Raw genomic sequence first — 13,472 nt, forward strand, 5'->3', positions numbered from 1 at the left:
CAAAGTGGTTCAAAACATCATCTTTTGGATGAAAGATGAAACGTTTCAACAAAAAAAGAAACTGTCCAGAGGACCCGGCTTAATTTTGTTGGATTTTTTTTTACTTGGATTGATCATGAATTTTGATGTTTTGAACCACTTTAGCCATGGTAGCCTCAGACGAGTCGACGTGGGACTCCAGAAACCAGCTTATCACCGTCAAACTGGTTGGCCCACTATGTGAGTGTGCTACTTATGGGAATGAGTTTATTGCAGCTCCTCTGACTGAAGAAGTTTGTTTGAATAAAAGACGAAACATTTCAACAACAAAAAAAAAGAAACGGTCCAGAAGACCTGACCGAATTTCGTTGGGGGGAAAAAAAAAGAAAAAAAAAAGTCTACCCTTGGTTGAAGATGTGATGGTTCCATGCATGTGCACCTTCTTTGTAGTCTTGGATCTTCTCCTGTCCCACCACCAAACAGATTTGAGATGATCTGAATCATGTTTTTCACTTCTTATTTTATTTTTTGCTGGCAGATCTTGTAGACTTTCTTACTGGCACTGTTAACTACTGGCACATCAGTAAACTATTGTTTTGTCCAGTTTCCATAGGGTTTCTCAAAAGAATCTGCACAGCAATTTGGCGTTAAGCTTCCATTTGGAGCCAACATTGTAATGTGTATGAACCACTGATCTTTGTAGCCATTTCAGTTTTGCATCACACTTCAGTGACTGATGATAAATTAGCTGTTTCATTTGTTAACAGCTGATACAAAAAGTTCTGAGTAAACTAGTGGTTCTTATACCACAGTTTAAGACTGGGCCTTAAGCAATTTAGTTATTAGACAAAGACCTAGAGGGCAGATTTATAAAGTCTTTGCTAATTTATCTATTTATGGCATTAATTTGCGCAACATTTGTGCATTGACTTGTTGCATATTTACGAGTTTTTCTTTCAGATCAATATTTTTTTAACGAGTATTTTAATTGATCTCACACTTAAGCACTGAATTGTGCATAATGCATTTTACTGCCATTTGCACAGACAATCAATAAAAAAAATCTTGTTAGCTTCAGTGATTTTTGCTGTGCAGAGGACAAAAATGTCATCAGGAAAAAAAATGACACAAGAAGCAAATTATTCAAGTTTACAACAATTTAATAGGCAAACTCTAATTAGCGGCTTTGTTGCTATCAACATGAACTGATTGTGCCTTTGTTCGGACATCGGTGTCGTTTTTACTCCCAGATACACTAAAAAAAAAAAACAAGGAAGGAGCCAAAATCATTTTCAAACACTTTTTAATTAAAAGAATTGTACAAGAAACACACAAAAACAACATGAAACATGACACCGAATACATTATTTGAACAGCAAGAGTTTTCAAAACATGCTTCCGAAGTTCACATACACATTGTCATTACTTTCCTCCAACGTCCTGTTATGACTTTCAGTACATAGTTCATATTATAAAATCAGACAACTGAACTCTTGATACACACGAGAAAAAAAAATCAAACCCAATGGGGATTATTAAAAATGGCATTCAAATAAACAGCCTTACATCAACATAATTATGCATATTTCAAACGAGTATTAAAATACAGTACAAAGAGAAAAATGCTTCAAAAGAACAATTCATAATCAAGCATCTTTACGCATTCAGTTAAAACAAAATTCCTTCGTTTTATGTAGTCAGTGCCAATCCAGCACTTACAACTTTACACCACACTGATGTAAAACCATTTCAAAGGCTAATAGTACAAAGAAATCAAAATCCCATAGAAACAAGAGCCCTATTCTGTTACAAGACAGGCCACTAAGTTGAGTTGTGCTACCCCATACAAAAAGAAAATGCATCATTTTGCACCGTCTAATACCTTAAAACACCCACCGACTGCTACTGTCACCACCACCTAGATATTACAGTCACAGAACATGAAAAATATCCTAAATAACTATATCCATTTTGAGAAGAAATCTGAGCTTTAGCGCAAAGTTTATGAATAATTTAAATACTTTGTATAGACAAATTTAGGGTTTAAGAACTTCCAATAATAATTATAGCACGACCGATATATCAATAGGGTCGATATTTCAGGTCGGCATAGCCGTTTGGGGACCTATCGGTATTTGTGATAATTGTCCCATTATGCGCCGATACAAGCACTTCTCATTTTTACCTCTAAAATGCTGGAACCAGCTGTAATTGTACAATGTATCCAGCAGAGGGCGCATGAAGACTACTTTCAAGCCATGGCTTTAAGTTTCACTTTTCACGTTCAGCACATCCGACGCAGGGAGCCGTAAGTACTGTGTAGCGTGTTTTGCTGAACAGAGCATGGTAAGTTTATTGTAACTGAGCTGTAAAATAAATCAACAATAAGCTTCAATCCTCCAACCCGCTTGTCATTAGCTACGTGCCTCTCAAGTTAGCAAGCTAACATTTAGATAACCTAGCATAGGCTATTGCCTTGTAAAACTTTAGCCAGAATAATAAATCTAACGTAGAGGTCAAATATATCAGTTTAGTAAAGTTATCTTTGTCATTCTTAATGAAATGGATTGTTTGTCTGAAATCTTTACTTCTCTGCAAAGAAAAATGAACGCCGCTACGGTCAATACTAATTAAGTTTTTACTAGGGGACCAAGATAGTGTAAGAGCAGGGCAGCTGACTCAGGACACGAAAGTCCCAGGTTCGATTACCAGTCATTGCACATTTCATGGTGTCTCTGAGCAGCACACCCTATCCCCAAATGCTCCCCGGGCACCCTTAACAGCTGCCCACTGCTCCACCTGGTGGTGGATGGGTTAAATACGGAGAGACAATTTTGCCATTGTATGGGAACATACAACGATGACAATTTATAACACATTATTATTATCATACGTGACTGTTTAAAACAATGAACATGGAAAGGCATTTCTTTGTTTAATTTATATTTTTGTAATACACTTGATAACTTCATGTTGAATAGTGGAGGATAGAAAATGTGAACGCACGTTAGGAAGACTGTTTTTATGACCAGTGCACCACTTGTACACCTAGTGTGGATCTAGGTATAGCGTGGATCTGATTAGCTTAGCTTCATGGTTGCGAACAGCTGTGCTAAATAAACAAACTCCACCCCACTCACCATTTACTTAGATTCTTGGGGGTGGACAAATCTCAAAATTTCCCAGCCATTATATTGGTTATCGGCATCCACACTCCCTCCCAATATTGGTATTGACGATAGCCACAATTCCCACATCGGTCAGGCTCTAATAATAATAATGGAAAATAGGGGTGCACCGATATATCGACCCCGATTTCATTAATTTTGGGAAATCATAAATTGGCCAATACTTGCATGAGAAACAGATTTTAACGATTTTTTTGGTTTTGTTTTAACAATTGTCTGAACTTCATTTATATTTCAGAGCACTACCTCATGACCAGTTAAAACAAGTTGGTAGTGTTTCTAGGATATTGTTCAAGGGTATGTTTTTCAACAAAATAATAATGGAAAATTGAAGGTGCATTGTGACCTTATAACACCTGACAGTGTCGCTTATAAAACAAAAACGGTATTGGCCAAAATTGGAACCGGCAGGTCACTTTTTAGAAATCGTGATCGGCCAGAAAACTGCAATCAGTGCACCCCTAATAGAAAAGCTTCAAAAACCCACATTTTCTTCATCAAATGAATATGTCATACTAGAATAAATAATTTCATGTAACCTATTGGAGCACTGAAACAGTATGGTGAATAACTACAACCATCCAGTACATAACATGAAACGAAGAGGCAACATCATCCTCATCTCGTAAAGACAGAGTTCCTTCTGAAACTTTTGCAAAACTGAACTTCAGCAACAGTGGAAAGTTACAGTAATGAGATCCTTACAAGCTGAAGCCACAACTAAGTAATTAGGTCTCTTGTGTTATAAATGCCAAGTAAGACCAGGGACGCACAGAGCAGCTATAAGGCAACACATGCGGAAGAGGTATAATACAAAAAACAAATCTAGAGCAGACATTTGCGAAGATCTGAAAAGAGCAGAAAACATGGTGTAAAAATCTGTGAGAAGCGCCGATTCCCCATAGTACTTGCGATGTGCTTAAAGGTTGAATCGTGGATTGCTGATGAGATTTGTTGGGAATTCAGAGGGAAATAACTTTCAATACTCAAAAGTTGTAAAGAAGACAGAGGTGATGGATCACATCAAACCAAACACCTTTTGGACATCTGTCTTATAAATCCACTAATAACAGGCACAGCACATCTTTGAAGACTATTGTGCCAACTTCCTTTCCATGGAGGTTGAACTCATATGCTATTTAAGGTCACACTAAAGGTAAAATGGTGACATGAATAAAAAAAGCCTGACCAATAAGTCAAAACACAATATGCTACATACTTAATATATGTCAAGTTGTCCCTCTTCATCGTTTTCCTTCATGTGCCAAAATGTGTGTATGACAGTCAAATAATGGACATTACCATGTTGAGAGATTATGGGAAAACAGAAACCTCAAAGAAATCTGTCCTAGGGCTGGAGACGATGTTAAGAAACTTGAACAATCATGTTCTTGGTTGGACAAGACTGCTTTCTTACTGGCTAATCCCAGCGGTTATTGGTTTCCTACACAAAAGAACAAGCATTCTCCAGTTCCTTAACAAGCTTTACAAGAACACCAAACCATGCTAAATACGCCATTACTAATGACACCATCTTATTCGTTTAGAAAATACTCATTTAAAAAGGCTACTGAAGCTAAACTAAGGAGAAAGAAGAAACTAAATTTGTTTTACAAGCTTTTAGGGGTGAAGTAATGAAAATTTGCAATTGATTTACAAGCCAAAACTGCTCATACCCCAGCCAAGAAGATCAGAGAAACACAAAACTATTTGGCTTCAATTCAATGGCAGCTCCTGGACTGTTTAGACCTTGATGGGCTGAGACAATAAATGATGCAATTCTGGTAAATGCTCCCAATTAACTGCAGGCCAGTGTAGGATCTTAGTGGACATGAACAAGTTGAAGAAGGTGGCGAGTTTGTGGAAAAATCAAAGCTAGTAAAGAATGCACAGAAAGATAACCTAGAAATCTATTGGGTACTCTATAACTTAATATTGTGTGTGTGTTCAAGAGAGGAGTGAGAGGGAAAAGGCCTTGAAAAATAGATGAACTACATTGAAGGACAAGTTGCTTTCGATGCAGTCAAGTGCATTGCATTTACTTTCATGTGCTGATGCGATATATCGAGTCCAACTGCCTTAAGTGCAAAAAAGACATCTCCTCATTTAACGCTGGCAAAACTAGACTCCCGCTGACACCTGGGGTCATTAAACTGACAAAACACCTGAAGGTCGTAGATCCTGTAGCAGCCGACTCAGCAGAAGACAAATCTTTCTTTTACTTACAGTGAGCGTGTGTGAAAGCTCACACACCAGATGGGCGAGGGACACATTGCTGGGACAACTGGTATAGATGCAAACAGGCCTAAACTCTGCATGTTTGTGTCAAGTGAGAGAAAACAAATATTGCTTCCTGTCAAATCGGCTTCAAAGAGTCAATGCAGCGCATGTGCACACAAATATGGCGGTTTAAATGGCAAGAAAGGCTTGGTAGCTGCCTCTTTTGTGAAATCTTACATTACTTTCTTTCCTTTTTTTTTTTTTTTTTTTAAAGAAAAATATGTTTTTATTTACTATTTTATGGCTGGGCAATATTTAGTTACATTACATTTCATTTCTTGTTTCACAAACATGGACCTACACCAATGGATAATGTAAGGCAGGGCTGAAGTGGCAACACTAGTTGATATATATCTTCCTATCTTTAATGGCAATCAGTTTGAAAATATCTGATCTCCTATGGCTTCGTAGGGGAGGGGTCCTCAGATGTTGTGACTGGAGGGGAGGAGGAGGCGCTTTCAGGACCAGAAGAAGGTGAAGAAGGGCCAGAAGCAGGAGAGGGGAACTCTTTTATGGTGACGGTGACGAGGTTGGTGGTCACGTCTGTGACCACGACATCTTTGCAGCTTGGTGCCATTTCTGGGTGCCAGTCAGGGTCTCCTTCAGCTGGCACCCTTTGGGGTTCGACAGGCGCAGAAGTTTGTTCCCCGGGACTGACGAAGGGAAGTGTGGAGGTTGACAGATGTTTGGCTTTGCGCTGGGAGGGATTTTTTCTGCTTCCTTCTGAGGGCAGTGAGGGGTCCATGGTGCCCTGTTCTTCATCTTCTAATGAAGAAGATGGAGACGAAGGCAGGAAGGAAGATGCTAAGGCTCCAGGGTTTGCATCTGAGGATGAGGCAGGAGCAAATGGACTTTTCTGGGTTTCTGTGAGAGCTTTACTGGACTTGGAATCCTTTCTGGGAGGCAACGTGGAAGGCTGGGACTTTCCTTCGGAGCCACTGGAGCTAGATGGAGAAGGAGGTGCCTGGTATTGAGAGGAAGTGATGTGGCTGTGCCTAGCTCCTGAGCTGGTGCGTGACCCTGGATGGGAGTGAAGAGGCACGGGGCCTCCACACTGCAGCCCAAACGGCTTCCCATACATCGGAAACCCCAACATCTTCAGCGGAGGCTGGAAAGGTCTGTAAGGAGCCTCTCCCTTCCGACCGATGATGCGATTGCGTGAAGGGATGTTTTGGCGTCCTGCTGGGATATTCCTTGTGCCTGAAGCAGTGCCACTCCTGCCTGGCTTGTCGAATACCTTCAAGTTGAGGATAATTCGACCTCTCTTGACTTCTCGAGGTTTGACTCTACGGTTCAGGATGCGGACGGTCTCGGAGAAAGGGGAAACGTGCATACGGGAGGGGAAGCCACCTGCACTAGTAAAGGTAGATGTCATGGGATTCGAGCGAGGCAGAGGGCGCCTGGACATCCGGTGGCAGCGATGAATGTCTTTCTTCAGCTTGTGGGTGGCGGCAAGGGAGTTGAGTTTAGGGGAGGGAGCAACAGTTGAAGAGGAGGAGGACGACGATGATAAACTAGGAGGAGGGGCAGAAGAGGAGGGAGCTGCTCGGCTGGAAATGGACAAAGAGGAGTGTGACGTGCTCTGACGGCTGCTTGGATTTCGATTGCTGGTCTCTCCTCTCTGACTACTAGTCTGAAGAAAATAGAACATTTAACAGTAAAAATGATCCTAAAAAGCCTGAGCAATTTAAACTATGGCTTGTTTGGCAAATAAAAACACAGCAGGGCACAATTGTCTTCTTCAAACTGATTAGTAAAAAAGAAAGTAGGTCATTACCACATTATTTAATAAGGACATGAAACAAAGGGAGTTTTGTAGTAAGTAGGCCTGTCGCGATAAACAATAAATCAATTAATCGCACGATGAATGAAAATTATTGACCTCATTTTCATTTACCGGCTTTATCGTTTCTTTATGTCTCTCTTTTTCTACTGAAGACACTGGATGACAAAAGGCTCAACTATGAAGTTCTTCACTGACCCCTCCCTTTCTCTTTAAAATCTGTTTAACTGTCCAAAATCGCGTTTTTGGATCGTTAAAAGCAATTAAGCTACAAGCTAAGCTAACAAGCCGACCTTGGGAATAAACCTCTGTCTTGTCGAAGCTCCAAAATTCACAGTTGAAACTCATGCCTTGTGTAAAAACTTGTTTTTCTCTGCAAAATGAAGCTGAGAACTTGTTTACTGATTTTTTTATTAAAAGCTTTGTGTGAAAAATGCTACGCTAAAGAGCTCAAATCACTGAGCGTCACCATGTCAGCCCATGTCACGTCAAGGGCCCTCACTCCCATTTTTCTTAAAGTGACACGCTGCTCAACTATCCATCCTTTGGTTCAAACAGTCTTATACTGCTATCAGGTGGTCAAAAAAGGTACTGCAATCCAAACAAATCAACATTTCTTCTAAAATTTGACAATTATTGTTAGATTTCAAACAATATTAACGTTTATCGCAATAATTTCTGAGACAATTAATCACCCAGCAAAATTTGTTATCGTGACAGGCCTAGTCGTAAGAACTAAAATTTAAATGGCAATCAAATGAGGATGGTCACAAACAAAAGGCATTTGCTAAACCATATTACAGTTTCTTTGTAAATGTGCACAAATCTGTTAGCATTTCAAATTCATTAGTTGCAAATAGGGATGCACCGATCCGATCCCGATACCTAAATATGGATATCGGCCGATACCTATCCTGTTCCGATACCATCAACATTGATTTTATGTGAGGCTGTAATAATCTCCTCTCAAGTACAATTTGTTCAAATATATACATGCATGTCCAAAAAGGCAAACTGAGGTAAGTTTTATTAATGTTGGATAAGTTTAAAAGTTAGAATTAAATTCTGCTAACACAAAATGTGGTTGTTTTATTTTTTATTCCAGCTTTAAAATGGATATTAAAGTGATTAATTTAAGTGATTGTTTAAAGTTTTATTATTACTTTTTTTTTAAAATAAGGGGGAGATATAATAATTATTTTCTTCTTTCTGCACTCTTCATTCAATGTTTTCTTTTTGATGAATTTGTTGTTTGTCTCTTTTAAATGAATTAATAAATTAATAAAATAAAATAAAAAAAATTAAATGGCTTTAAACATCTGCTAAGTTTGTGGCATAAACCAACACAGACATGTTTTTTAGTATTTTACATCGCTTTATAATGTGGCTGTTTTTGTTTCGTTTTTTTATATATATAATTTTCTTGTAATTTTCAAATCATGTTTTTTTATGATTGTCTACTGTTGTACTGATAAATATCTCTGGAGGGTAAACTATATCTTGGCTGCAAGTAACAAGCTGAGAAATCCGTTGTTTTCTACAACTGATAGCAGTTGAACATTAATTATGATGAAGTTTAGCAACTTCTCTGTAAACATTTGAGCTCCGTGGTTTCAGTGATGTCTTCTTCTTGTTCAATCCGCAGCAAGCAGTCTGATTTCGGTCAGCCGCGTTTAGTCTGCCGCTCCTCAGAGATGCGCAGACTGAACGGGGCAGATTGGGCACGGCTGGCCAGGGTCGGGCTGCCTGTTACGGGTTCAGCAAGAGGAGCAGACCGCTGAAGCCACAGAGCTCGAATATCCATCGTAAAACTAACTTTACCGCGGTTTAATGTGGCGCTATGGCTCTGCAGACATTGCACATTGCTGTCTTGTTTTGTAGCGTTTCTAGTGTACTACTTCCACACAGCGGACATGTTTCGATGAAAAGTTGGCTAACTGTTAGCTACAGTGCTGCTAACTCAGTCCTCACGTTGTAGCTGGCTGCAAACTATGAAATGGATTTCCTGAATGTGAGGTGGGTCTTATTATTCTGGGTTCATGAGACACGCCTCCGTTCAGGAAATCCATTCCATAGTTTAAAGCCAACATGCATCATGGATCGGAAATCTCTGCAGGTTGGATCAGAAAAATCCGATATGTAAATTATGCTGGTATCGGAGGCAGACACCGATACCGGATCGGCCCCATCCCTAGTTGCAAATGCAAAAACGTTAAAGCAAAAATTGCAAACTGTACCTTCGTATTTAAGTGTCTGGGTTTTGGTCCCCGTTTTTTGGGCCCATGTATTTCCCTTTCTCGTTCCCTTAAAAGGAAAAAACAAAATGGTCACAACGTTGCAATAAAGAGCAAAAACCAAAAATAGTCCAAAAAGAGTAGGGCAGTGAGAGTAAATATAGAAAACCTAACAGACAACAGAGATGAGAGCTGTCGGAGTATGAAAGTAGAGCAAGCACACAGTCACTTTTCAACAGAGTCATGCTCTCTCTGTGTTCTCATGCTCATTTCTGGTTCTTTTTGATGTGTCCTTTTAGTTTTGACAGTTGAAATTTCCTGTAAACATGTCTGATAGCAAGAGAAATCTTTCAAGTGGCTTTCGAGTGAATTTCTCAGAAATGAAATGAGAGGTAGGAATGTAAAACAGATAGAAAACAGAAAAAAAATCCTGTAACTGCTTAAAGACAACTTTTAAAAAAAATTGTGAATAATTTGATAGCAACAAACTGCCACCTGCTATAGGAAATATAAGTGTTTCATGGCGACACTTTGACAAGGCCCATGTGTTGTCTAAAGGCAAGCCCTGCCATATTCAGTGCAAATGAGCAAAGAAGTGCAAAAGTGAAACTTAAGAGTGATGTTTGTGTGACAGACGGTCTTAACTATTACTTGAGTACATTTTTGATTTTGATTGGTGGTGTGTACTTTTTAAATTTTTTATTATTAATGACGATTTGCACATTCATAAAGTTTAGTTAAGATATAACTTTATTGATCCTGCAGGAAATTGTTGTGCCAGAGTTTCAGTACAAAGGAACATACACAAGGAATCACACAAGATGTATATATAAAAGTGTTATTAGCTAGCTAGTTAGTTAGTTAGCTAACCATTTTATGCTGCTGATCTTAAGATTGCACATTTTGTTAGTAAGAAGATACCATCTGAAAAGATCCACTGTGCTTTTTCAGACAAGTACATGCTTCCTTCACTTCACTTCATGAACCACAAAAATTACAGTGAATTTAGTTATCTGGAGGACATGCCATATCCATGTCTGGAAAAGAGGTAAAAATGTTGAAGGACATCAACACATGGGTGTTAATGCGGGCAACACAATTTCCCCCAATTACTGGATCTGCTTAATTGGCCTCTAATAAATGATTACGTACCACAGCGCTTTAAAATTGCTGTAATTAAACCTTTACTTAAGAAACATAACCTTGACTCAAACATTCTGGCCAATTATAGACCTATATCTAATCTAACTTTCATCTAAAAAAAATTCTAGAGAAAATAGTTGCTGGTCAGTTACATGATCATCTGCAAAGAAATAATCTGTTTGAAGAGTTTCAGTCAGGGTTTAGAGCTCACCACAGCACTGAATCTGCACTGGTGAAAGTTACTAATGATTTTCTCATGGCCTCTGACAATGGACTTGTGTCTACACTGGTCCTGTTAGACCTCAGTGCTGCATTTGATATGGCTGATCATAATATTCTATTACAGAGACTTGAATATGATGTTGGAATTACAGGAACGGCTCTAAATTTGTTTAAATCATATCTATCTGATAGATTCCAATTTGTAAATGTAAATAATGAATCTTCATCATACTCCAAAGTTAGTCATGGAGTTCCTCAAGGTTCAGTGCTTAGACCAATGCTCTTTACCTTGTACATGTTTCCCTTAGGTAAAGTTATTAAACAGTATGGGATAAATTTTCATTGTTATGCTGATGATACTCAGTTATATTTGTCCATGAAACCCAATGAGTCCAATCAGCTACTTAGACTGCAAACATGTCTTAAAGACATAAAAACATGGATGACCCTAAATTTTCTGCTTTTGAACACAGACAAGACTGAGGTTTTAGTTTTTGGACCTGAGCATCTTAGGAATTAATTTTTCAGTCTTTCTCCCTCCTTGGATGGCATTAATCTGGCCTCCAGCTCTAATGTTAAAAATCTTGGTGTTATTTTTGATCAGGACATGTCTTTTATCCTCCACATTAAAAACATTACTAAAACCTCCTTCTTCCACCTGCGTAATATCACTAAAATTAGAAACATCTTATCTAAAAAGTATGCAGAAAAACTGGTTCATGCATTTTTCACGTCTAGACTGGACTATTGCAATTGTTTATTATCTGGGTGTCCAAAAACTTCTTTAAAACGTCTTCAGTTGATCCAAAATGCTGCTGCCAGAGTCTTAACTGGAGTTAGTGGGAGAGATCATATCTCTCCAGTTTTAGCTTCTCTCCACTGGCTCCATGTCAAATCCAGAATTTAATTCAAACTCTTACTTCTAACCTACAAAGCTTTCAACAACCTAGCTCCATCTTATATTCGAGAGCTTATTGTTCCATTATTTCCTAACAGAGCACTTCACTCTCAGACTGCAGGCTTACTCGTGGTCCCAAGAGTTTCCAAAAGCAGAATGAGAGGAAGATCTTTCAGTTACCAGGCTCCTCTCTTGTGGAACCAATTTTTCAAAATTGTGTTTGAAATTGTTCTAGAGCCCCTAGAACTGACGGTAAACATGTGCACAAGCTGATCTGCATAACGGACGTCTCAAACTGAACATAATGAGGGAACAATGGAGGTTTCTTCAGAGCTGCTGCTAGAACTCAGTACAGAAGGTCATTTCTGCCCACTGCAGCCACCTTTCTCAATGACTTTCTATACCAAGAAGGTGCTGTACCCTATAATGTATGTGCATTTTATTTTAATGTATTAGTCAACTTTTAAACAGTATACTTTTTCTTAAATACCACCACAACAGCAGTTGGTTTTCATATCTCAGATCAGGGAATTAACAGGAGGAAACTAATGGGTGCATATTTTTTTTTTATGTCTACGTTGAGCATGACCTTTTTGGGGGTTAAAATGATCAGAAAATGCTGTTTAGATGCAGGCGTAGTGAAGTTAAAATATGAAAATATGGGCACGGTGAATTTGATTTGATGATATAACTGTGAAAATGTGCACAGAGCGCAGAGATGGACCGGATGAACTCACTTTTGCTCAAAGCCCATTATCAGCCGGTCATCCAGAATATTCTCCTCTGGCTCCCACGTGCTGTGTCTAAACAAAACGAGGGAAAAAGCGCTGATTTTCTCAGACAAAATAAGATTTATTCCACATATTGGCTAATCACCAGCTTATTCAAATAAACAAACAAAAAAAAAAAACAGTCTTGATCAAACAAAGACACTGTAACATCCATCCATCTTTTAATGATCCTTTCCTTTCCGGGTCACGGGAGAGAGGGTGAATATCTCCAGCAGTCGCTGTGTAAGAAGCGAGGTACAACCTGCACAGGTTGCAAGTCCATCACAGGGCCACATATGCCTCTTTTCCATTAGTACCAGTTCAGCGCAGTACAGCTGGTTTCCCATTATACTCCAGTGTAACGGCTCTAGTAAACGGGTTCGGAGTCAAAACAAATTGACGTCACGCACCTTACCAGCTGGTGGCGGTAATGCTGGTGGTAAAAGTATAATATAATTCTCACCCTGTACAGAAACAGGTTTCAGTACAGGGTGAGAATTTATTTTGAAGTTTCTGGTAAATTAAAAAGAACACAGATTATTAAAATGATTGAATTAAACAATATATACACAGTAGTCCCTCGCTACTTCGTGGGATATCGCGGACTCGTTCTATCGCGGTTCTTCAAAATAATATTGGACATGACACACAATTGACTGATTGATGGATGAGCCGCACGATCGGCATGACATTTTTATTTAAAATAAAATATTTTAAATTATTTACTGCAGGATAAACTTCCTGCTGCAGCTGATCAGATGTTCTGCGTGCAGCTCGGAGAAGTGGGCGTGGCTAAGAGCACTTGCAGGTGGCAAAGAGCAGAAGAGGCAGGGAGCAGAAATCATGACATTCTGTGCTCTTTTAGAGCGTTAAGAGATTAGAAACATTATTTAGAATATCGCAAGAGCGTGGGAAGGGTTTAAAATGCATATATATATATATATATATATATATATATATATATATATATATATA

The 13,472-nt window shown here is 38.8% G+C and overlaps 1 protein-coding gene across 1 annotated transcript in view; it reads right to left on the reverse strand.

Annotated features, from left to right (window-relative positions):
- Positions 1-5,637: 5,637 nt before the first annotated feature.
- cbx6a (chromobox homolog 6a) overlaps positions 5,638-13,472 on the reverse strand; it is an 11,385-nt gene continuing 3,550 nt past the window's right edge. The window contains exons 3-5 of the mRNA XM_037689797.1: positions 12,465-12,530; positions 9,468-9,534; positions 5,638-7,080 (exon numbers count right to left, since the gene is read on the reverse strand). Of these exons, the coding sequence (XP_037545725.1) occupies positions 5,845-7,080; positions 9,468-9,534; positions 12,465-12,530 (1,369 nt within the window). The 3' untranslated portion in view covers positions 5,638-5,844. The remainder of the gene's footprint in view (positions 7,081-9,467; positions 9,535-12,464; positions 12,531-13,472) is intronic.

Source organism: Nematolebias whitei, chromosome 16, assembly GCF_014905685.2.
Source record: "Nematolebias whitei isolate Nwh7 chromosome 16, NemWhi1, whole genome shotgun sequence".
NCBI lineage: Eukaryota > Metazoa > Chordata > Actinopteri > Cyprinodontiformes > Rivulidae > Nematolebias > Nematolebias whitei.